Here is a 26,744-nt window from a genome sequence, read left to right as displayed (position 1 = left end):
ATTACTGTACATTACTTTTTTTTTTGTGGTCTAACCAAAATACCCATTTTAACTTCACATAATTTGGGAAAGAATTTATTTAAATATTCAAAAGCTTTAGAATTTTGATCTTGAGTTTTCACAAATTGCTTCATTAGGCCTAATTTTATATATAATTGCGGCATGGAAAAGTCGCCAGTCAGAAAATATGCATGCTAATCCAATTTCCTCAATCAAACCTGTCAGGTTATTATAGTAACGAAACCTATCTTTAGTGACAAAACACAAACACAATTTACGGCGAACTCTTTGATCAGTTATTTTCACATCATTTTTAAATAAATTTCACTGTTTTAAACAGGAACCCAGAATCTCTGCTTTATTCTTGGGCAGGTTAAGGTCTTGTACTAAATCTTTGAACTCTGTCGAGCTGATGAGTGGGATTTTGGTGTTGATACTATCAAATTTCCCGAAGAATATTTTCTTTTATTTTAAGAGAGGGAGATGGCGCTAAAATGAGGTCTTGCCCCTGTTTGAAAATGATTTAGTTAAGTGCCTCAGCACACGATAAATTTACAAAAGCACATACAGATCCAAAAATAAATTTTTTCCTATGCTAAACAGTTAAAATCTTCAAAACTTACTTATAGACTTAAAACAAAAAAAAATGTTTAATAGCTGTAGATGGATAAATAAAAGAGTCTCCTCGGAATCCCCCTCCCACCAAAAACATTACGGAATATCAACTTTCGTTTCCAGATCTTCAATTTCGCAAAATTTCTAGTAGGGAAAGTCTCCGAATACCTTACAGCAGCGCTTAAAATTGCGTTCGAAAATCGCTTAAAATTGCATTTTTGAACTTCAATTTTGAAAGATTGCTTTCCCTAATGTTACCAAACATGGTATAATCAGGTTTTTAAGATTTAATTTTCAGAAAATATACGGGTAAGGGCCCTCGAAACGCCTTCCTATATCAACAAAAAATAGGTTTTTTAAACATCCACTTATGAAAAATGTAAGGGAATAGCCTCCAAATCCCTCCTCATAATATCATAGAATATTGTGCTTAAGTTTTTATGACTTTAATTTCAAAAAAAATTCCAGGGGAGTGTGCCAGAACCCCTATCTCGTAAAAATCTTCCAAAGTTTGCTTACAATTGCATTTTAGAACTGCAATTTCAAAAAATTGGAGAAGGGGGGATAAATTGAATTTTTTTTATTTTTCAAAAAAAAAGAAAAAAAACGATCGAGGAGAGTTCCGAAGTTCCCATCTCTTACCCTAACGTCAATAAATATGGCCTGTAACCTCATTTTAAAGCTTCAATTTCTACCAATTTCCGCAGTCCGCTGTACCTTACCACTAACATCACCAAAGACCGTCTAAAATTGTGTTTTTAAAACTACAAGTTTCAAAATTGAGAGATTTGATGAGCAAATCAAATCAATGAAATTGATGAAATTTTTTCTTATTATGCCCCCTCCCCTTAAGAATTATTTTCTAGTTGCTCCACTGTTGTATGTCCTGTTGTATGCAGGTATGTGCATATATCGTTACAAGATTTTTTTTCATTCAAAAATGTCTTCCCATCATTACACAGAAATTACTTGTTTTGAACTCTGCTCATGTAGTTTAAAGAAAATATAACAAGTTAATAATAATTTGAAGAAAATAAAAAAAGTTCAATGTTTTTTTTCTTTGCATAAAAATTCTGAATCTGGCCCATGGGAGCCGGCGGATTCATATGCAGAGGGGTACACCCGCATGTAAATCTCTAATATAATTTTGTTTACTAGTTTGTTAATTTATTTATTTTTAGTTTTTTTTTAAATTTAGTTTATCTGTTTTTATTTATTTTAAAGCGAATACTGAGATGTATTTTCAACTTTGTTAAAGTTAATTTTTACACATTTCTCCGACTACAATATTTTTGCACTTTAGTAATTTGGTCTTGCTTAAAATAAAATTAATTTTAATCATTCAAAATAATTAGTTATTAAAAGATTTAAAATAACTTTTTAAAATTTATTTATTTGTTTTGAAAAGCCAGATGGTGAAGGTGCCTCCCTTACAGCTCCTTGCTGGTGCTGCAAGGGAAGCGCACTGCACCGCCGGAAAACGTACTGGATATAAACGTAATATTAATAATTTTCGCGATGTATTTTGTAGTTTTAATGTATCTGATTAAGTAAATTTTATTTTTGAAAGTCGGGGTGGGGGAGAAAGTGCACCACCCTGCTGGCAATCGTAAACATAAACATGATATTAATTCATGATTTACCTAGTAGTTTAAGTATTTTGTAGCTTGTCCTATGTTTAAAATGAATTTAATTTTATTTATATAACACAAATAATTATTTTTAAAAAGTTTAAAAATCAAAAAAATATTAAAAAAATTTTTTTTTTCAAAAACTGGGGGGGGGGGAGTGCACTTGTGATCTGGCCCCCTCACTTTTTCAAGGCAGGAGCTGCCACACATAACAAACCTACCTATGTTTTACTCCAGATCACTGCAAGGTAGTATGTTCCAGCTTTGGAGTAGCAAATAGTTTCAGGGAAACGTAAGAGTTAATTCTGAATAGGTTACTTTCAAAACCATTAAAAAATACATTAATTTCAAACTTAAAATTTCAATTGTTGGAGAAAATAAAGTAATCTTTTAGCTTACTTTCCCAATACCAGTAGCTATTTTAGATAATTCTTCCTCTTCTTTTTTAAGTTGTGGATCTTCAATTCTATCTTCTTCATCAATTTCAAAATCCCTTGATCCGCCACTCCACCGGCGCCTTCTTTCTTTATTAAAAAATCAACATTCAGTTTATGAAATGAATCAACAAAAGCCAACTATAATAGATAGATTAAAGGTCATTACTGCCAATAAAGAAATATCAAAAGTGAATCCCTCACTCAAACACTCCACCACTTCTGAAAAATTAGCTTCTTTAAAATTTTACTACTACATGCTAAAATAAGTGGCAATGCCTCTGGAAGGAGAGGTTGAACCGATTCTCTCAAACTTGAACGCTAGGCACTACTTTTATAAAACCTCAATTTCACACAACCTTTTTGATTAACACAAGTTCTTACGAGTGAAAGCATTGGGAACAGAAATATATTTCTCCAATGTCTCATTAAATGTGCATTAATAAATTAATATCAATAATTTCTTCAGAAAAAAACAACTTGAAAAACTTAACAAAGCTCCTTGTTTGAACATATCTGTGTTTATACACAGTAGATAATGTGTAGAATTCAATCTAGATAACAATGTCAGAATTTTATCATCCAAGATATATACCAAAATGATTGTTGCACTTATTGAAAAACTGTCTTTCAATATCCTACTTATACAGTTAATATGTTTACAAAAAGAGAGTTATAACTGGTACGACAGTTGAATCAATGCTGATGGAAAAAGTGAATACAAAATAATTCCACATAGCCTGAAATATCAGGCAATTAAAATAATACCTTTTACCTGTTAAAAAAAAAAAAAAAAGAAACATTTTGCAATGCATAACTCTTTTTGAAATTCAAAATCACTTTACAAATGTTTTGTTCATCGTAAAAGTGATGTATCTCCATACCTTCAAAATGCATAGCTGTTTGTTAAATAGTATCCCATTTAGTTATATTTTTCAGTATAAAGGTGAAGCATCCCCACTTTTCCAAAGATATATGTCTAATGAAAAATAATATAGCTGAACACTTGCACTTTTTTCTAAAGAAAAATTTGCAAAGGGCTCTATATAATAAAACAAGATCAACTTAATCACAAGGAAATACACTACTTTTACAGTAAACGACACAAATAACATTTAACAGAAACTAAAAGTAACAGTACATCAATGGAAGTGTTTGGAACCAGGTATCCTGAAATTGCACTGATTAGCAACAAAATAGGGAAACTCAAATATGGAAAGTTTGAAAGGGTAACCTTTTCAGAATTTCAGATCTTCCTCAAAAACACGTAAAGCACCATAACAAGGGATATTTGGCTCAATTCTAAAATGCTTTTTAACTCAGCATCAATGCTACTTTTTGATTAACAAAAAGAAACAAAAATGTTTAATGGAATGTTACTTATTAATGACAAATACTTATTTTCAAAACAGTCACTAAAATAATTTTCCCCTTTTATCACTTAACTTCATACACAATTTTACATTTTTTAATTGTTTCAATTAGGTTCTATGAATTCAGTTAGGTTCAATACATTCAATTAGGTATAACAGATGCATTTTTTTTTCCTTTGCAAGCAACATAAAAACCCACATAATTTGATACCTAATTTTCTATTAGTATTTTATCTTATTTTAACAAATTTTATAACTTGCTATACCTTTTTAACTAGACAACAAGGAAATGTCTGCTCATTTTTATTCAATGCCACCAATTGTAAGTATTTTAGATTTTGAGCTCTGAATTTGAGCCATTGTTTATATTAATCAAGAAAACCTTTTGTGTGGCCATTCTTTTGGGGATTAAATAGTAGGGTATTAATTAGTGATGTTCCGGATATCCATATCTGTATCCGCAGACATCCCAGGGAAAATAAAGATCTGTATCCATTACTTTTTTGACGGACCTTAAATGGATCATTTCTATTCTAAGAAATTTTAAATATTTGAATAAAAGACTTAAACTCTGTTTAAATTAGGTTTTTTCCCCTATTTAAATTATAAGGTATCATTTCAGAAGCCAATTTGTACCCCCCCCCCCTCCCATTGCAAAAAAAAAAGGAATGGGAAATAAGTTTTAAAAGTGTGTATCAGTGTGTCTTTTTGTGGCACTGTAGCTCCTAAACAAATGAACCGATTTTGATAGTTAATTTTTCGTTCAAAAGTTGACTTGATCGAAAGTGTTCTAAGCTTGGCCTCGTTTTTGTAGAACTTTAATTACCCGAGATATTAAAAACCGATTTAACGTTTTTCACAATTATGGTAGTAAAAATTTACCCATACGTTAAAAATGTCGGCCCTAATTGAAAGAACGAAGTTTTCCGAGTTTGATATTTATTTGAAACTTCCAACTTATATACAGTAGGAGCTATAATCCTGTTAAGTAAATTTCAAATGCAATTCTAAGGCTTTATACGTGTGATTGGTAGCGATTTTATAGTTGGAAGATAAGGAGAAAAAGCTCAATTATCTAAAATTTTTACCTGCTGTCAGTTCATATTTGTTAACAAATGTGTGTTCTGACCTGGGAAATTCATCTTAATATGAGGTCGGCTCTCTGAGACATGTTTTGTTTTTTTTTATTTAATATTAGTTTTTGTTATTGATTTGGGGTTTCTGTTATTCTTCATTTTTGTTTTTCTCGGCATCCTTTAAAAAAAGTGAGACTAAATTCTCTATATACTGTTTGTAAAGGTGTTCCCGGCTCTGTATTTCGTCAGTCGGAGAAGTTCGGTGGAATGGGTCAGTGCTGCATTTATGCTGAAATAAAATGGGAAAAATTATTTTTAGCCTGTCCAGTAGCAGCTTTACTCTTGCTCCTGTATCCTACATCTACCGAGCAAGCTAGAAATAATTTTTCACATTCCATCTAAGCATTAATGCAGAGCTGACCCATTCCTTCCAACTCTCCCTCAATTTTAACGGAGATTTCTTTAAAGAGTAAATCATGGTTTTGATTATATTTTTGCCGCAGTTGATATTTTTTGAAGAAACTGCCATTACTCTGACGGGAATACCTTCCGCAACAAATTTTACACTTGGATAGTTGAATTGGGTAAAAAAAAATTTTTTGAGATCCGTATCTCTTGACAATCATAATCTGTATCCACGGATCTACTTTTTTAACGATCCGGCACATCACTAGTATTAATATCTTAGCAAACAAATGGACCTGTAAAGCGATCATTTTATTAACAGCTATATAATAAATAAAGGGACTGAAATAAAATATCAACTGCAAAGTTAAAAAGTGGAGTGTGTAACTTTTCTAAATGCAGATTTAATATGAGGCCGGAAATCAAAGACAGTTATAAACACCAAACAGTCAAGTATCTGTATATGAAAGCAAATTTACTCAAAATTCCAAACCCACTTAATGAAAAAAAAAACTTCATAAACTATATCACTACAAAGGTCACTAAAACAAAAATTTTTAAAATTACAATTATGAAGGAGGAAAATTTTATTTCCTTTTTAACCTACCTGGATCTGTATAAGGAAAAGGAGGAGCTGGAAAATCATCCCTTTCTATAGGAGGCACGCTGTTTGGATTTGGTTTGGTAGCATCAGGGTAATGTGCAAGATTTATTGGCTCTTCATTATTCATATGTGGTGATCGTGGCCGCGGGGTTGTAGACTGAATAGTGTCCACTAATAGCAAAGAGAAAGGTTTATTTAAAAAAAATAGCTTTATACATTTTACAATAAATATAAAAGTTAAATAAATCAAAAATAAGCATCCTATTAAATTTCAAACACTAAAGCATTCAATTTCAGTAGTCTTTTCAAAAAATTACTTTTAGTGAAATAACTATAATCTGGGCAAACTTAACATGGCAGCATTGTCACGGCTATGCAGATCTTCATCACAGCATTACGCCGCTGCCCCAACTACAGAAAACTTCAGAAAATAAAATTATTAAATCAATTAAGATTTAATAACTAACATTAGGCTTTCAAAGTTCACAAACACCTCATATTAAAAGCCTCAAGTTTCACATTCAGTTCAGCTTAAAATATTAACTATCTTGAGTACAATGGAAGCTCGTCAAAATGACAACTCTGTTATAAAGTCCAAAAAAAAATCAGTTTCTTCATTCACCTATAAACAGTAATGATGAACATTTATAACATCACTTGACGATAGTTGCCATGCTGTATCATAACAATGTTCACGCTCCATGAATGACGTTATAAGTTTCACAGTGCATTAATTTATTTTATGCACTTGTTGAGCAAAAAGTTTTGAGACAAATAAAGCAACTTATAGCGCATGTATCTGCCAATAATTTACTCTTTGTTTCTTTTAGACCAGAAAATACTCATCTTTTGAGCCATTCTCAGAAATAAAACAAAGCTTTGAGTCTAGTTGTGTAAAGAAGTCACTGCAGTAAGATAGTTACCCAGCACCTTCTGCAGACGGACTAAATCCTTCAGCGATTGTCAGGTTAAAATTTCCTAAATTGTTCAACAATATCCTTAACATTTTTAAATCAAAAAATCCTTTATTTGACATATATTAAATGTCATAATATAAGTTTGTTCCAATAAAATGCATTACAAGCATATCAGGCTTTTAAGGACAGGGTTCTAGATTTACATAGGATTCAAATTTCTCCAGTATAAAATTTTTCTGCACTCTTAAAATTAAAAAAATTAAACAATGAATTTTGCAGATCAAAATCTTTCAAATTTCAAAAGTTGTTAGGGAGTGGGGCAGGCAGGCCAGACAGAGACATTTGTCCACCTCAAACACTTTCAAATTTTATATTTAATACTTTTGAAGCAATATTTTTTTGATACATTAATTCTCTTGTCGGTAAAACCAAGCCCACTCAAAGACAGGGTCAACAAGAGTAACCTAGTTGGAAACTAAGAGCTGAACGCTTGGAGGGGCACAGTTTGGAATCGGAGTCGTGTAAGTTTTATTAGTTTTATGGGGGAGAGTGGGCCTAGTGACCAAACTGACAAGGGGCCCACAACAGCTCTTGGGAGCATTGCTCAAAGATTAAACTTCATAGATCTGTCAATCTACTAGATTTGGATATGCTGCCAAGAGGGTTACGCTTTCTTATCATGTTATTTAAAGTTTCTATTGAAATGTAGATTAAAAAAAGATTTAACTTATTTGGAGGGTGCTGTTTTTTTTTTTTTTTTTTTTTCACTTTTTCAATGTCGTGAAAAAATTTGTTAATTGATATTATTGAAAAAAGGGAGAAAATAAAAACTTGCATAAAAAGTAGAATAAAAAATTTATTGCTCACCCAAAACTTGCATTCCTGCTTGAAGAAGCATGCAAATGAAAGAAAAAGATATTAACAAATATTTAAATAAAAAATACAAAATGATCACATAAAACCATATTTGACATATAAAAATTGATATTAAAAAAAAGCAATGAAGAAAAAAACTTTTGAAGAATACGGGAAATTTATATCATATAATCGGGAAAAACTATTCTTAAGTAATAGCTTACACGACAAACCCCTTCTTCCAGAACTCTTGGTCCAGAGCTGTACCAATTTTAGTATATTAATTGCTGCTGTGTACTTAGATTGAAATTTGGTAATGGTAATAGTTGAATGATCTTTAGTGCTCATTAAACAATTCTATCAAATTAAGGTATAAAACTAAAAAAAAATTTCCTTCAGCATTTATTCTAAAAAGTTTCGTTATATTTTCTGATGCTATTCATATTTTGATCTTACTTGGGAATAAAATAGAGTAAAATTACATTCTTGTTTACAAAGAAATGGAGCAGGTTGAAGTAGCTGGTGCAGAATAAGCATTATTGCTCAAATAATGTCACTCATTCAATGTGTTTACTTTTTGACAAGTAATCTGCAGTTGAGAGTACTGAATTATTTTTCAATTAAGGAATCTGAGAAAGAAGGAGGAAAATCTCCTAATCCTGCTTTAAACTAGCCACCATTGTAAGAGTAGCAGCCAGGGGATGTTGCACAAAGTGAAATGGTAAAATATTTTCTATTTGCAGTGCCACCTATCTAACAATATTTCAACTAATTTCTTAAACATAGTTGAACAGTTAAACACTAAACATAGTTGATGTCAGTTAAAAAAAAACATTTAGCAGTAAAGATCAAGGAAAACAATAATATAAGTCATTTTTGAAATTTGATACACATATTAATAATTTGTCGTTTATCAACAATAATCTGTTATTATAAAATGTTAAAAGTTTCTGTAATTAGCATTTTACGGATTTTTTGAGATCAGGGTTCGTACTCAATTTCAGAAAAAAAAATGAAGGAGTTTTGGAGGAGTTTAGAAGGAGTAAATTGAGATTTCGAAGGAGTACTAATGGGCTGTCCTTAAATGATTGATGTCACTTTTTTCAAAATATTTGACACCCCTCCCCCTTTGTCACAAAGTGTCACACTTCACGTCACTCATCCTCTTGTCACATGCCATATTTTTTATAAACATAGTGTTATACTAACTGTCTTTTGTCACTTTTTGTTACCCATTCTCTTTGCCTTGTCAAAATTTCATGAACCTGTCTCTCCCTCAAGGCATGATATCATTTGCGGACGACCCTTTTTACAATATTATAACTGCGATTTACAAAAACAATTTTTTTTTAACGCAATCACTTAATATAGTTCATCTACTTATATATTTTTTAAATAACTAGGGTGCTCTGCCCCCTGCTCGCTAGCGCTCACCAACCCCCAAAGATTGCTTCGCAATCTTATTTGATTAGCAAAGATTAAAATCGCCAATTAAAAACACATTATGAGCTACCTTTGGATCAAAAAAAAAAAAAAACCTTCCCTGAATTTCTAAATAACTTGTATCAACTTGCAGAGCCGTAAGGGCTAAGGGGCTCATGAGCATTGAAAAACTGCAGTTGTGTACGTTTGAAAAGTCACTTTGATATTCGTGGTCTCTAGTAACATATTTTGCTCTTTAGCTCGGGGCTTAAATTGAGTTGAGCCTAAGATTTTCCGCTAAAATTGAAACCCTTAAAGTTTGTGAATAAGAAAGAAGAAACCTGCAAATCGAAAAGACGTAACTATTGCAACCCCAAATAAAACATCAATAATTTTAATGAAGATGAGATTATTCAAACTTCATTTTTAACAGCTAGTACCTTTTTTTCCTTTGGAGATACAAGCTCAGAGTTTCAACTAAAGGTCGAGTTAGATCTGGAGTAAAAAAAGCTGCTATTTCCAGTCATGTCAAAAAGAAAACTGTGGGATGATTCCTTCACCTTTAACTGATAGATTTAATGAAGAAAGTAATGCCTAACATTAAGCTAAGCCTAAAAAAGTTCGAGCTAAAAACGCAGTTAACTCCCACCCTATTTAAGTTAGAGCATTGAAACAAAATTCTACTCTTTCCAACGATATATAATATTAATATGTGCAAGTAATTTTTCACCCCTTTAATAGGCAATAATAGGCAATTTACGCAAAATTTGAACTTAAAAAATTACAAAAAAACTACTTTGAATTAAAAAAAATAAAACCCCAGGAGCACTCTAAGCAATTTTATACAAAATTTCAAGGCTGTAGGCGCTATGGGGTCTCCTGGATGCATGTCTGCGACAGGCTTCCTTCCAGAATTTCTTTGAAACCTTACTTTTACTTACTATAAAGAGATAATAAGCCAAACTGACTTTCTCTGCTGAGAGCATGGTGGAGGGAAAAGCAATAATCTTAAAACTTGAAAAAATAACGAAGCACCACTTAAGCATGTTTTACTTCACTTATGAAATTTCTCAGCTATCTAGTAATATTCTCACCTCCAACTTTTATGACTTCTTTGAAAAATTTGTAAATCACATCTTGATGAAAAAAGATAAATATACGAAATTATTTCATTAAAATCGCTCTTATACGTTCGCCCTTATGACAAAGTTAAGTTGTCCATCAAAGTATTTTAAGTTACTGTCATAGAGGAAAATTATGTAGTGTTGAACTAAAAAAGAAGGAGTTTTGAAGGAGTTGAAACCAAAATGAAGGAGTTTGAAGGGCACTTCAAAAAAATTTCCTAAATGAAGGAGTATTGGAGGAGTTTTGAAGGAGCGTACTAACCCTGGAGATATACTGCTGATGTCCACTTAAGTACTTTTTCAGTTAATATTCAACATGTTTTGATTTTAGATGTTAAGTACAATTTGCCAAGTGCAAGTGTGTAGTGGTAAAAGGCTAAGTGGTAAATAGTGAATGACACAAAGTGAAACAGTTCATTTTGTTGACTTATTCTACATTTCTTAAATTTTTCAAGTCTTCATTCATTCATTCACTATTTTATTCACTCCTTTATTTTTTCTCATACATTAATTTTCTTAATTATCTGTATTAGTTTATTGTTTCATTATTTTTTCTTTCACTTGATAAAAAAATATTTTTAATGGTGAAATTGAAATATTTCATTAGGAAAATATCTTACTTTCATTTTGCCCCATGCTAAGAAAAAAAGGAAAAAAAAAAAGAGGGGAAGGGGGGATTTACCTTTTTTTTTTTTGGAAAGCACAAATTTACAGCCAAAAATTGAAACTAATACATCAATGCAAGTTTTATTTTAAAACGAATTGTTCTTCCTTTAGATGCAGTAAATTTCTCAAATTTTCAATTTGTTCATTTTGAAACAGGCAAGTTATCTTATCTATTTTACTTCAGCACACATTCTCCTACATGCGGCGGCATAATGAAATTACTTTCTTGTAAACACAATAGTTCAGCCTAGATATTGCATACAGAAGCCTATGAAATTGTATATCAAGTAGAGATACAAGGCAGAGATTCTCAACTGCTAATCTGGAAGACTGGCCCTGTGCATAAATTAGGCTGGCCTTCTGATATTTTTATTTCTCAAATACAGATACAAAAGTGACGACCAGCAACAGGCTCTGGGCTCAGCCAGACTGGTCCTAGTCAATTTACTATCCCCATTAAAGATCAATGGCCCTCTTATAGCTATCTACTCCCTTGCTCATTACCACCTCTTCCGGTAAGCTGTTCCAAGGTTCGACTACCCTGCTATAATAATTTTTCCTGCTATAATATTAATTAATTCCTAATATCCATGTTAGCCTGAGATTTAAATAGCTTAAAACAATGACCCCTTGTTCTGTTTACAGTGGTAAACTTCAGCCCCGTAACATCTTTCATTTTAATAAACAAACAACTGAAACATGTCCCCTTGGTCTCTTCTTTGCTCAAGACTACATTTTTAGCCTTCTAAGCCTGGAATCATAGTCTAAATGAGAAAGTCCATTTATTAGCCTTGTAGCCCGCCTTTGAACCCTTTGCAATACATTAATATCTTTCTTAAGATAAGGAGACCAAAATTGAACAGCATTCTCGGAATCGATAACATTTCCACATTCAAAAGTTAATAACAATTTACATGATATTTTTATGTACATTTTCTTTATTTACTTATGTAAAACAATTACTATTTACATTTACATATAATTGTAGATAAATAGTTAAACTTCAGTAGCTTTTCTTGATGCCCTAGTAACACTCCCCCCCCCCCCCAAATCACCAGTCCACGAAATTTCCACCAGTCTACATTGTCACAGAAGGTTCAGAAATGCTGATGAAAGGGATTCAGGAAGATTTAAGCCAAAGCAATAAGACATTTAATATATTAGGTAAAATTACTATTTTATTAATGAGACAAATTCATACCCTGTTTGGATGTAGGTCTTGATGGAACAGTTCTTCTTCTTCCACTACCTTCTATAAATAAAAGAAACAAAATATAAAATACGCAATGAATTAAGCTTTATTCATAGGAAAGTTAAAAAGTCAAAACAATGAAACAGTTGTAAGTTTCATTTCAGCCTTTTATAAAACAATGAAAATTGTTCGCTTGTTAATCCAAGGGTTTTTTTTTTTTTTTTAAATAAATCTTTCAGTACATTTAAAAAAATGCAGTCTGACTTTCATATCAAGTAAGATATTGTTCCATGGAAATCCTTTAAAATATCGAAATTTGAGTTAAACTAAAAAATACCTATGTATCACGATAGTAGTGATGTTTAGATATTTTGATGAATAAATTTAGTTTTGTAAAAATGCATAAGAAGGTTCTATAGGCAAAGGTCCAACTGCACTCGACAACAGACAGCAGAAAGTAAATCGGAATGTACAACATATTTCTTGAAACAGTCTAGAAAAGTTTAAATTTCAACTATGTTAAAAAAAAAAATATTTGTTTCTAACAAAATCAAATTAATGCAATCAAGGACTGCACTTCTGAAATATTTTTATTATTTTTTTGAAACATTTATTTTTCTCTTTTAAAATTTCCATGTTCCATAGCTTAATATTCCACGTTTCTAAAAGTTACAGTTTTATATAAATTTTAGACTTTTCTTTCAGACTTTATCAAAGTTGAAACTTAAAATCTTCTGATTTTTTTTTTTTTTTTTTTTGTTCACACAAACAGCATACAAAAGACCGCTAATAAATTAAATCACTTTCAAAGTTATACCACATAACTTTGAATACGTACATAAAGTAATCATTACAAAGAATAAACTACCTTTCCATTAAGAAATGTGCACAATGGAGGCAGTGAGAAGCAAAGGGATGTAAGTGGACATTTTCAAGTTTTGAGTAAGATGCGTTTAAAAATAAGGTTCTAGGTAGGCTTTCATTGACCAGTTTTTCTAAATCATGCTGTATAACAAAACCTACAAAGACTACTAGCATTATGTCTTGCTCCAAAACAGAGGAGACATTCACCAACCATTTGTGTACTGGTTCCTCCAAATTTTTATTTTTCCACTTAGTACATTCCTTTGCTTCTCATTGCCTCAATTTTGTAATGTTAAAATGTAAAATTTGATTGTATTTTCAAAATTTGATCATTAATCGACAGTGTAAAATAGTGTCATTTTCAATCAACTGTAAACATCAACAAAATGGTCCCAAATAATACTTGCAAAAAAAAAAATCAATAAGTTACAAAAATAATTACAGTAGACTCTCCTTTTACGCGGTTTAAGATTTGACACCTTTATTTTATTTTACGCGGATGTGGCAATGCAACCAGATAAAGTTTTCCCTTCTTTCAAAATCCAAACTCCTAAAGATGGCAGATTACGCATAATCAACTGCATTTTGGTGTGATAAAAATCGAGCTTGGACCACTGGAGGCATTTTATGCGATTGGTTCCAGAGCTCTTTCCAGAAGTAAAGTTATTAAACTCACACAGTTCAGAACTCACTGGAAGAACAGCATTTAAAAGGGACACAGGAAGCCAAAACCAACGAGGATACGGACGTTGGTGACGCACAACCAAAAACATTCACATTGAAAATTTTGAGCCATTCCTAGACAATAAAATGTTCTGTTTTGTTACTGAAGGATGATTCCATCATGGAAATGACGCAAGTGATGATGGATGCGTTAATGCTTTGCAAAGAATTACAGAGAAAAATTCTTAATGACTGCAAAAAGACTATCATAGCCAGCTCCTCTTTATGAACAGAACACGAAATTAGTTTATGTTTTCTTTATGCATGTTGTGCATAAAAGTGGATATAAGCACACATTAAACTTATGATACAATTAGTCATCACTAGAATGAGGTATTTTGTTATCTACAAAACCAAACTTCTATTTTAACACTAGTATTGGGTCTCAATTTACGCGGTTTCGATTTACGCAGCATTTCCGTGGAACGTAACCCCCACCAAAACCGAGTGTCTACTGTATTGTTTGAAAAAAGCTGTTGAGACAAAACGGATGAAGAATTCTTTTTGCTAAAGAACAAGAACTGGTTAATGATTTAAATTGAAGAAAACTTTTCGAAATCGAGCTAAAACAATCATAAATCCGCATACAATATACCAACAGCCTGCTTATGCAAAAACTGCAGTTTTGTACTTATAAGCTTGGCAACTAGCTGCTTAGTTATAAATCCAGTTTTAATTATTGTATAAGTTCCAGTAAAATTCAGTTCTATGCAGAAAAATCAATGTTTCAATTAACATCAAAACATTTAACCAAAATTGCAAAAGAATCAACTTCATGAGTTCCTTTCGAAATTTTTAGTTTTTTAATACCCAGCTTAATCCGTAATCTCCTGTTGCTCTCCAAGAAGACAACATGCACAAATAAATATGCTGATCTATTTTAAACACTGTTTTGAAAAAAGAGCAGAAGCAAGTTCCAGTTTTAAAGAAAACAATCAACCCTTGATTGCTCAACAATTTCTAATAAACATCATAATACATCACTTAATCACTCTAAAAGTTAAAACTTTCAGCTGAAGAACACAGCAAACTATTTTATGTAACTACTAGCGATACCCGCACGGCTTTGCCCATATTAGAAAATTAAAAGGTCATTTGGTTCGGCTGTATATTAATGGATGATGAATTTCTTGCCAATTTGCTATGCTAGTTTGCCCGCCCATTTTATGGGCCCATGTTATGATGATTTACTTGTCCATGTTATGATAATTTAATCTTCCATTTCATGATAATTCACATGATAAAATGTTCTTAAAATTGGAATAGAAAAAAAATCGAATTTTCGAAAAATCACTTCAAGGTGCTTATTGCTATGCTACGAACTAATTTTGTGCCAAATTTTATGAAAATTGGCCGAACGATTGAGGGGCTATGCCCGTAACAGAGATCCAGATATCCAGACTTTCAGCTTTATTATTAGTAAAGATACTATACTTCAAAAAACAGGTTTGTTGAGAATGAAATGCATTTCAATTTTTATACACATTAACCAAGCATGATGGAGAATAATTACATAAAATAAAGATAGATAAAATACCTGGTGGTCGATGAAATTGAGGAGATTTGGGAGGATGTGGTTCAATTGGACGTCGAAGATATCCTTGAGTTGGTTCTGCTGTTAAATAACTGAATGTATATACACGACTAAGATCAGTTATCAGATGATCTTTTTCCAAGTATATTCCTGGGCTTGTTCTGCCATACTGTAAGCAGATTTTAAGTGTTCAAATCAACTTAATGAAGAGTCATAAAAAAGTAAATTAACTCTTTCATCTTTTATAATAACATACTAAAATAAACATTTTTGTAAGAAAACAAATAAGCTCAAACTTAAAAATTAGTGTGACCGCATATTTCTTAAAGATAATTGAGTCAGTATGCAACATTTGTCAATTAAAAGTTACATGCTGAATTTGAGTATCAAATTTAATTTCATGTTGGCATTTTTACTAGCATGTACTTGTAATGTTAAAGTAGATACTGATTATAGTCAGCCAATTTCTAATCCATATTAAAACCTTTCATCACATTCCTATATCAGCTAGTTTACTGAGCTGAGCAAATGCTGCAACAAACTTCGGCTTTTTTTATGAATTAGTAATTTTGTCCAATATAGAGAAAGGGGCTCTCTGGAAACTCTGGTTTTGTCGGTGGTCACCTATTTAATATGGCAACAGGATAATAAATTCTACTGTTAAGCAATTTAGAAAGTTATTTCAAAAATACAAACTAACTACAATATATAACTGAATCGCTGATTTTGAAAAGGGCGTAAGTCACCATTTTTGACAAATCGAGATAATAATGGGAAAAGGTACTGTGAACGTAAACCTACTAAATGAGATTAAAAACGGCATAAGTTTGTATGAAAAGTGATTGAGAAAATGGAGGAGAAATTTGCGATGATTTTGAAAAGGGCGTTAGTCATTGAACTTACGCCCTTTTCAAACTCATTGGCAAATTCTAATAGATGTCGCTGGTTGTGCAAGGTGATATTTTTTGTTTCTCTTGTATTAACAGTGTTTTATGAACTGTAGTGAATAATCTTCCGTCGCTATTTCGCGATATTGCGTCATTATTTTACCAATATTACGTCCTCATTATCTACGTTGTTTTGGTTTAGGTATTTTTGTTAAACATTAATGATGGACAAAGTAAATGAAAAAAAAACATAAAAAAGGAGTCAGAAACATGCTTTGATTCATTTTTTTCATAGAAACGTGACAGTGTCCTTGCTAATATGTACTCTATGTAACCAAAGACAATACAAGACTTCTATTTTCAATCCCTTGTTGATCACCATGAAGTCTAAAAACATCGTCCCAGAAAAGAGAACCACGAGTGAGGCAGTCCACTTTCAGCTATCATGTCATGCAGGGCTCCCAAAAAGTATCTGTTTGACAAACGGTTTTTCTCAGTCTTCACAGCGTCTCCGAAAAGAAGCTAAGGCATTTACAGGGATTGTTAAGAGGAGGAGACACTCCAAAAGAACTGCATGCTAAAGCTCCTCGACCAAATTTTAAAGATTTTCGCCATTGAAATCCACCGAATAGTGGAGTATATTAAATCATTTACCACAAAAACGTACCACTATTCCAGCAGAGAAAACATCTACGTCCCTGACGAATATCATGCATTGATTCTGGCTACCAGAAAGGATCCTTTCACTGTCAAAGTGCTACGCCCCAAAGAAGTCAAAGATTTCAGTCAATGGTGGCCAGAGTTTTATAAGAAATCCTGCATCCCTTTGAAAAAGACCCGCCCGGGCCAGAAGAGAGATTATCACGATTTATTCTCTGGTCAGTTCCAACAAGATGTACGTGTTTGATTCTTCAACACCTAGGATCCTTATTGCTTTTGACTGGATTGACGGTCTTAACTACAACAGTTACAAACTCCTGAAATTCAAGAACATCCCCGATCTACCAACTACACCAGCATACACTCACTGATCAGGTGCCCATCAATGAAAAGAAGTTGACTAACATTAGAAAGCTCCTCTTTCACATTCCCAAATAACACCATGGATTCTATAAAATGATCCTCTCTTGGGAAAAATACCGCTTCTAACAAGGACAACCAATTTGTAACATTTATACAATTAAAAATATCTTTAAAATAAGTGCAAATAAAATATTTTTTTACTGCCAAAAACCGATTGATTTTGAAAAGGGCGTAAGTCATCTAATTTGTAAATTCGATATTTGATCCAAATTAAATCGGAAATTAACCAAAACTTCACTGAACATATGTAAAAGCAATGCCTTTGGAACGACTGTTATAGATTTATAATAACTAATTTGTAACTTGAGATAATCGGTTTTATCAAGTTTTCTTAAAATCAATTACTGGTGACTTACGCCCTTTTCAAAATCAGTGATTCAACTATACTTTCAAGTACAAGAACACATTTTTAACAAATTTCAATTTATGTGTGCATAATAATTCAATATATTTTTCAATTTGTTATCAAATAAAAGGATGTTAATGTCATTTGCAGAAGCATACACGAAAAACAGCTAAGCAATTATTTAAGATGAATTAAAACAAATAAACTCAAGAAAACAAAATAATAAAAGAAACCAAAAGCTGAAATTAAAACGAACCTGTCTTGTGAGTGAACTATATGGACTTGTAGAACGAGAACTTGAAAGACTAGGGGAATAAGGCGGGTACTGCGACAAAAATTAAGCAATTACTTTCAGAAATAAAAACTAAATATAAAACAAAATACATAGCCTGAGCCAAAATAAAGCATTACAAACAAAAGTATAAGCATGTGGGAAAAAACAAAACAAATTTACTCAAAAAAATACAAAAGAGAAAACATTAGAGCACTGATTGTTAGTAATATCGTACATCAAACTTTACATACATGGCCATCAATTACACCATTAGTTTTATGGTCTTCTAGGAAATCATCATCTACTTTTCCATCAGGGGATGGACCACATCGTGGATGCCATATAGCACCTCCTAAGATAAAGGAATGTCAAAGAGCAATTAATACAAAAAAATGTCATCCTATGAGAAAGAAACACGTAAGATAAATTGAGCAAAGGAGAATAAGAGGGGCATGATTCAATTATTCAAGTTTATTTAAATGCAAGATGCTGATGGACTAAAATGTTACGTAAACTTCAGCAAGCAAAAAAGCAGCTTTTCAGATAACAAGCTAATCTTGAAATTAAGAAAAAAATATCAATAGGGTAGCACAGGCCCGTGTCCAGGATTTCATAAAGGGAGGGGTTGAAACCTTTTCCCTTTGTAACTTCCGTTGTCAAAGGAAAACTAACTACGCATGTTGAATAGTTCATTTTAGTTCGATAACTAGGCTTTTTTTTTTATACGTTTTGCGTTTTTTTTTTTTTTTTTTTTTTTTTTAATGAAATCTTATTTGTACAGTTGAACATTTTGTAAAAGCACACATATTTCTTTTATGCCACCTCATTTTCCTTCTTTTTTTTCTTTTGTTTTTCCATCAAATAACATTGAACAGGAATTGAATGAAAATAAAAATTTTATTTAAAAAAAAAATGCTGTTTCGCATTTTTTTTTTAAATAAAATTAGCATAGAAGTAGAGAAGAAGAGAAGAAGAATCGCATAGAAGCATTTTTCTACTGTGTGAAACAACTAATTCATCCAACACTAAAGGCGTACCATAAAAAAACAAAAAGCAAAGCAACCATTTTCCCTGCCCCTAAGTTTTTTTTTTGGGGGGGGGGAGGGCTACGTCATTGTCTAATATTCTTTTAAATAATTTTCCCCTGCATGCTTACAGCATTGCCGAACTCTCCAACCATTCCATTTTTTCAAGCACTTAGAAGCGAAGGTGCTTGGGAATCCTACAATTGAGGAAAATGTTGATTGTTAAAGTTGGGGAAATATTAAAGAGGGTGAATACTGTATCAGAGTTTAACTCTAAAATGAATTAAAACTTAAAATACGTTTTGGAAAATCGTTTAATGATTCATTGATTTTTTTTTTTTTTTCAATGGGAGGGGTTTAACCCCTAAAACCCTCCCCTTGGACACGGCTCTGGGGTAGCAGGAACTTGGAACAATTTACCAGAAGAAACTATAATGAGCAAGGTAGAAGACTGCTGGTTCTAGGGGGAGCAAGCCAGGGCCCCAGGCAACAATTTCTGGGCAGAGGGGAGGGAAATTCACCCAATTTCAGTGATTTTTTTCCATAGAAACTTGATAAAAACTTGAAGGAAGATTGTAATGGCAGCAATTCCAAGTCTTTAGCCCAGCTCGGAAAATCGTAGATCCGGCACCGGTCTTGGTACATGCCATTAAGAGGGCTCTCGATCTCATTGGGGATTTATTGGGGGTCCTCATCCTTGGAATGCTTCGTAGCTTTTGAAAAATGTGTGGCATCAGCATAGAGGGTGGAGTGGAACGATGTGCACCCTTGTGAATTTTTGTCTCCTTTAAAACATTGGTTTCATTCAAAAAATATAACAACATGATAGATTTGAAAAAAAAAAGGATAACAAGACATTTTTCTTATGAGACGACATTTCTGACAACTTATTTACAATTATATGAAAAACATAAATGTTGCAAACAATCAATCATTAGAGAAACATTAGCAAATAAAATGAGAACTCTGCTAATAGAATAAAACATGAAATTGAATCATAATAAAATATAGAGCTTTACCCTGAAGATACATTTCTTCTCCATCTCCAAATGGATCACCACATTTTGAACACCGGGCACAAGTAGGATGAAAATGATGATTGTCACCAGCCTATAAAGGATTTATAATACCAAAATGACATGTTTTAAATGAAAAGATGTAAAATCAGTGTAAATACAAGGGCAGACCTGATCTGAAAACCACTCTTAAAGAACAAATGTCATTCTTATCAGAAAATGAATGAATTTTCTCTTATTTTTAAAAATTAAACTTAACAAATTCTAAAATCTTCAAACTTTACTTGAAAGGTGCAGTATCATTTAACACTGAATTTCTTAAAAAACACTGAAAATTTTGAAATGGCTTCTGCTTGCAAAATACTGTTGTTTGATTGGTTAACCAAAAATGACCAACATTTTCCTTAAATATTCCTTTCATGGACTCCCCCCCCCCCCATGGAATCGGTCCAGTCTCCCAATGGGTCAAACTCCCTAGTTTACACAACAACAAAAAAAATTTGGTCCCTTGAAGTTTGTTGTAATGGGATTTCACCGTATTATAGCTTCTTTCCTTTACTAACAAATCAAAAATGCAATTTTCGGTTTTCAATCGCAGCAAACGTCATCACAGTCAACTCATGATAGCTCAAAACCACAAAACTTAAATATTCCATTATCTCAAAGTTTACATTAGGCTGCAAAATAATTTAGCATTTTCTAACAAAAAGTTGTCTTTATGTCTCAAATGTGCCCTTTTTAAGTCTAAGTTTAGTTTTTACGAAAGTTTCGTTAAGTTTCGTTTCTATTCCATGCATAAACACACAGCCAAAAAAAGATAATAATAAAAAAAATTAATTTGAATTTTTGGCATCTTGAATTCAAAATATGTTTTTCGCAATCACGAGCGTGTGCGTTTGTGTAGGCGCATGTGTGTGGGTGCGTGGGTGCGTAAGTGTATGTATGCATGTGTGTGAGTGAGTGAGTGTTGTGTACGTGCGTGTGCGTGTAGGTGTTCGTGTGTAGGCGTTCGTGTGTGTGGGACATGGATGCCACTGCCCAGCAAAAGTGGATTTCGGGGGACAGTGCTCAGGACCAGCCGCGCCGCCGCCGGTGGTGCTGCAGGCTTGGTCCAAGCTGAAAAAGGAACCGTAGCGCCGAAAACGGTCAAGTGAGAACAATAAGCAATCGTGATTGCTCAAAAAAAATTCTTTTCATTTTTTTATACATTGCTTATCAGCATGAGAGAGAAAATAAATTTACAATAGTACTCCCAGACAGTATTTCAAATATAGAACAAATAACAAAAAGTAAAACATACCCTTAAAACTTTTCCAATGATATAACGTTCACAATGATTGCACTTAACTCCAAACTGCTTTTGGTAATCTTTTTCGCAATACGGAATGCCATCTCTATAAAAAATTTAAAATTAAAACTTTTGAGTCAAAAATAAATTTGAATAGCACTTTTAAAGAGAATTCTTATTCACAAACAAACATAACATTAAGACAAATATTAATCACTAACAAGAATTAAAAGTCAGAAAAAAACAGATAAACAAGCAAAAACAAAACAATTGAATGGATATCTAGAAGAAGCGCATATGTGCTATGTTTTAATGCCTGACATATGCTCTTCTTTTAGATACCCTTTTAATTTTAGATCTCAAACTATCTAGTCAAATTTCTCACATTCCCACACTTGCATGTTGTACTACTTTTCCACTTACAAATGATTATGAGTACTTCCTCTTTCTGAAGAAGAAATAGACAAATACAGTCGAACTTGTTTATAATGATCCCTGATTTAACAAGAACCCAGATTTAGCAAGGAAATCAGAAATACTTGGTTTGTACAATGTTAAGCCTATGAAGCATAATTGGTTTTTAACGAGCAAACCCCGCTTAAAGCGAGCTATATTTTTGCAATTCATAAAATTTCTATTGACTTCCAGCTCAGCTTAGCCTTTTCGGTAAATTTTCTTAAACATTTTAAAGTTAACCAAAGTTAGTGATCAACCATAAATCCTGAGAACAAGCTATGGCAGCACTTTTTTGAATTTATGGAGTAAAGAACCATTTAAAAATTAAATATGTGTATACATGTATATTCCTAAAATACAATTACACAAGAAAGAGACATTCAGATAGTTCAAAGCAAAGCCACCAACTTCTTGGGAACACAGTGATTAAAAAGAAAAAAGCAACAATGATGAATTTTTATGATTTTTTTCATAAACTCTTTTTTTTTATAAGCATGGTTTTTTTTTTATGAGCATTCTGTTATAGCTCCTTTATAACAAGCAAATATTCCTTACAACGAGCAAATATCCCTTACAAAGAGAAAATACTTAGCAAATATGGAGCAAATATTGGTTATAATTAGGTTATAAGGAGGTTATAATTAGGACTCGACCAAGCGCCGATGGTTCAACAATTTAGCCATCGGCATCGGCGGCCGATGCTAACTTGCAGGAAACATCGGCCCATCGGCCTTAAAAACATCGAAAAGCTGATGGAATCGGCCGATGTTTTCGAAAAAAAAAGACCTTTGCTGTTTTACTTTTTAAAGCAAAGTAAAGGGAGTTATTGTTTTCTTATATAATTGTGTTCTTAAACTTCAGTATGAATTTCTATTTTAGTCAACCCTGAAAGAGTTTTTAATACTTATTCAGGTACCAAACAAATGTAATTATTGCGTTGTTTCTTGCGGCTGGATGTACGTATGTATCTCTGATAAGTCATAACTCAAAAATGGTAAGCTGTAGAAGGTTAAAATTTCACATGTGGGGTGTGCGTACGTTCCAGTTGTGCACTTCCCTTTTTGTTTTTGATCGGGTAATCTAAAAAGCCTATTTATTCATTTTTTGTGGTTATTATTTCAATACAAAACTAATATAGCGTCTCAGAATGACGATCTTTTGGTTATACACTCTATAACAAAAAAATCGACGCACCAAGAAGGATTGATCCGATTGAGACGAAAATTGGTGGAGGAGAAGACAATGCACAGAATAGTAAATGATTAAATTCTTAGAACAATTGAATAATTTATGTCAGAATTACAGTAACAAGTTCAATAAGGTATTGACCCGCCTCTAGCCTAGATACAAGCCGAAGCACGACATGGGAAACACCGATAAAGCTCCCGGAGGTTGTCCCGCAGTATTTCCGGCCAAATTCGTTCCAATTGTCGGACAAGGTTATCAACATTCCTTGCCAGATGCAATCGCCATCCCATCATATCCCAGACATGCTCGATTGGAGAGAGATCTAACGATCTGGCAAGCCACGAAAGAGTTTGATAAGGTTGCAGACAGTTCGTAGCAGCACATGCCGTATGTTATCTGGCATTGTCCTGCTGAAAACCAGCCGAGGGTACTGCAAAAGGAATGGCAACAAAACAAGTGTTATGATGTCGTCAACGTAGCACTGTGCAGTAAGTGTACCTCTAATTAGGACCAAAGGGGTCCAGTTATCAAAGGAAATGGCACCCCAGACCATAATGCCTTGTTGAGAGATAGTGTGGGGTACAAAAGTGAAACCCGGATCCCTCCTCTGCACTGGGTGTCTCCAAACACGTCTTCGATGAACGTCATGACACAATTGGAAGCGGGATTCGTCGCTAAAGACTATACATCCCCAGTCGACATCATTCCAACCTGATCGAGGCAGTGTGTAGGCGTCAGTGACAGGTGGCGTAACGGTCGGCGCGAGATTGGATTTCGTTGTCCCAACCGTCTGTAAATGGTAATGATGGACATTAGTGTATGGATTGAACACATGATGGTTCATAACGATGAAGAAAGCGCTGTGACAGCTGATCGGACAATCACTCTGTCATCACGATCTCTTGTGACCCTAGGTCGACCGCTAACATCCTGACGCTGAACTCTGCTATTTTCCACCCATTTATGCCAGCAACTTTGAATCGCCGCATCGCTTCGACTCAAATGACGATCGATTCTCCGATTTGACCAACCGGCTTCTTTCAATCCAATGATATGACCTCGTTTAAACTCTGACAGTTGCTCGTAATATGCAACGAACCATGCGGCGAGGCATTTTTAAGTTGTTGAAAGGTAATCTGAATCGCAATCAAACTGAAAGTTTTAACAGCTGTTGAAGAACTGCTCTTTATATACATCTGCTGGATGCACAGTTTCAATGCGCTGGAGATCGAACTATTCATTCATTGGACACCAAATTTTAATCTTTTGCACATCTGGTCAAAAAAATCATGCATACAAAATTTCAAAGCAATCGGATGATTGCTTCTTGATGCGTCGATTTTTTTTGTTATAGAGTGTACATTGACGAATTGGAGACCATGGAAACAAATATGAGATGGCGAAACCGGTTTTTCTTTCATTTTGTTAGATTCCCGTTGAACCGACGGTAATTTTTAGAACATTTGCGTGCCCCCCTCCCCCTCCCTGTATTTCAGAAATTAAACTCTAGTTGCACTTCCGAGTTGCTTAAAACTAACACCATTCATTTTTTTGATTACAAGTCCTTATTCGTAGAAAGAAAGTAAAGAGAAAAAGTAATAAATGATCCTTTCAATTTATGTTCATTAGAATTTTTTTTTTTTTTTGCCATCGGCCAACGGCATCGGCCATTTGGAGGAAAACAATCGGCCATCTTTGAACAATCGGCATCGGCCTATCGGCCAAAAAATGCCATCGGTCGAGCCCTAGTTATAATGAGTAAATATCAGGTCCCTTTGGGCTACTTATAAGTGGTCCTTCTGGGCTTTTTCTACAGTGGCTCCCAAAAGTGTTTGTACACCTATGACTTTCAATGAAATTGAACCCTATCCATTGGTTAGAATTAATATTTCGGAATAGGCATTTAATTATAAGATTGATGATCAACTTTCAATAAAACTGCATAAAATTTTCTTTAAAAATATTAAAACTTAATTTTTTTAAAATCAGAAACCAAAAAGTGACGGAAATTTTATCTTACAAAAGTCTTTGTACACTTTAAAAAATGTCTATATATTATCGAATAATCTAACTTTTTATTAAGTTATTATTTAGTAGAATATCATGTAGTATCAACAACACCTTTTAAACGTCTGGGAATAAATTTCATTCTTTTTTCTTTCTTTTTTTTTTGCGTAATTTCTGAGTAAGTGCTCAACCACACTTCACAGGGTTCGTGCTCAATATCAGAAATAAAATGAAGGAGTTTTGAAGGAGTAAAATGAGATTTTGAAGGAGTACAAATGGGCTGTCATTAAATGATGTCACACTTTTTTCAACATATTTGCCCCCCCCCCCCTTTATCACTAAGTGTCACACTTCACCTAACTCCTACTCTTGTCACCCCATGTCATATTTTTATAAACATATTGCTACAATAACTGAGTGATGTCACTATTTGTCACCCTCTCTATTCCTCGTGTCACAATGTCATGAACCCGTCTCTCCCTCAAGGCATGACATCACTTGTAGAATGTAGATAATCCTTTTTAAAATATCATAACTGCAATTTACTAAAAAAATGTTTTTCTAACACAATCACTTAATATAGTACATTTACTTATGTGTTTTTAAATATTTGAATAATAAATAGACAGCCTGACTTCTGCTATTAAGAGTGTGGTGAAGGAAAAAACAATCATTCTAAAACTTGAAAACATAGCCAAGCACCATTTAAGCATGTTTTACTTCACTTATTGAAATGTCTTAGATATCTAATAAAATTTTCACCTTCTACTTTTATCAGTTTGTAAATCACATCTTTATGAAAAGAAAAAGTAAATAAACATACGAAATTGCTACATTAAAATCGCCCTTATGACAAAGTCAGATGTTGATTGAATTATTTTAAGTTACTGCCATAGAGGAAGATTATGTAGTGTTGAACTAAAAAAGAAGGAGTTTTGAAGGAGTTAAAACCAAAATGAAGGAGTTTGAAGGGTCCTTCAAAAAAATTTCTAAATGAAGGAGTATTGGAGGAGTTTTGAAGGAGCGTACGAACCCTGACTTCAAGTCTTACAGTTTCTAGCTCTATTATCTTTTCAAAGCCGTATTTTCGTAGTCTAGCCTCCAGATATCTCTAAATATGTTACATTAACTTCAAATCTGGAGATTGAAGGGATATTTTCTTCTAAACTTTAGGACAATTCTTGAGGCACTAGACACAAACGTTGAAAACCGTGTGCTTCTTATCGTTATCTTGATAAAAAACGAACTTGTTTCCGATACCCAAATTTTTGGCTAAGGTTGGTTTGTAAAATATTTAAATGAACAGCATGATTCATTATTTCATCAAAAAATTCCATACTACTAAGTTCTAAAACTGATATGCACCCTCACACAAGAACACTTTCACCGTCCTGATTAACTGGTCTGTTCTTAAGAGTAAGTTCCTAATTTTTTTTTCTATTTACAATTATACAAGAATTTAACCAAAAATGTTGAATTCATTTTTATCTGTAAGTAAAACGTAATTCCAAAACGTTTTGAGCTTATTTGTCACACGGCTGCCACTGAGTTATGGTCCCCAAAATACAGTCGACTCCCCGTACAACTCGATCCGACTTATGCGAAATGGCTATAACGCGATTTTTTCCCCCGGTAAAGAATTTTATTCTTAACGCGAATTCTTCACCCGCAACATGAAAATTTTCCAAAGGGAATCGCGGTTTTTTCGTGAATGGACCTTCATTCCTTGGCATCGCTGA

At 33.1% G+C, this 26,744-nt stretch overlaps 1 protein-coding gene across 1 annotated transcript in view; it reads right to left on the bottom strand.

Annotated features, from left to right (window-relative positions):
- LOC129216536 (actin-binding LIM protein 3-like) overlaps window positions 1-26,744 on the bottom strand; it is a 182,735-nt gene that overhangs the window by 17,912 nt on the left and 138,079 nt on the right. Inside the window, exons 6-14 of the mRNA XM_054850755.1 lie at window positions 21,367-21,460; window positions 20,070-20,160; window positions 18,277-18,377; window positions 18,008-18,076; window positions 15,439-15,604; window positions 12,324-12,374; window positions 7,923-7,937; window positions 6,142-6,309; window positions 2,646-2,770 (exon numbers count right to left, since the gene is read on the bottom strand). Of these exons, the coding sequence (XP_054706730.1) occupies window positions 2,646-2,770; window positions 6,142-6,309; window positions 7,923-7,937; window positions 12,324-12,374; window positions 15,439-15,604; window positions 18,008-18,076; window positions 18,277-18,377; window positions 20,070-20,160; window positions 21,367-21,460 (880 nt within the window). The remainder of the gene's footprint in view (window positions 1-2,645; window positions 2,771-6,141; window positions 6,310-7,922; window positions 7,938-12,323; window positions 12,375-15,438; window positions 15,605-18,007; window positions 18,077-18,276; window positions 18,378-20,069; window positions 20,161-21,366; window positions 21,461-26,744) is intronic.

The sequence above is a fragment of the Uloborus diversus genome, chromosome 1, assembly GCF_026930045.1.
Source record: "Uloborus diversus isolate 005 chromosome 1, Udiv.v.3.1, whole genome shotgun sequence".
In the NCBI taxonomy this organism is placed as follows: Eukaryota; Metazoa; Arthropoda; class Arachnida; order Araneae; family Uloboridae; genus Uloborus; species Uloborus diversus.
This window is presented reverse-complemented; position numbering and strand designations above follow the sequence as displayed.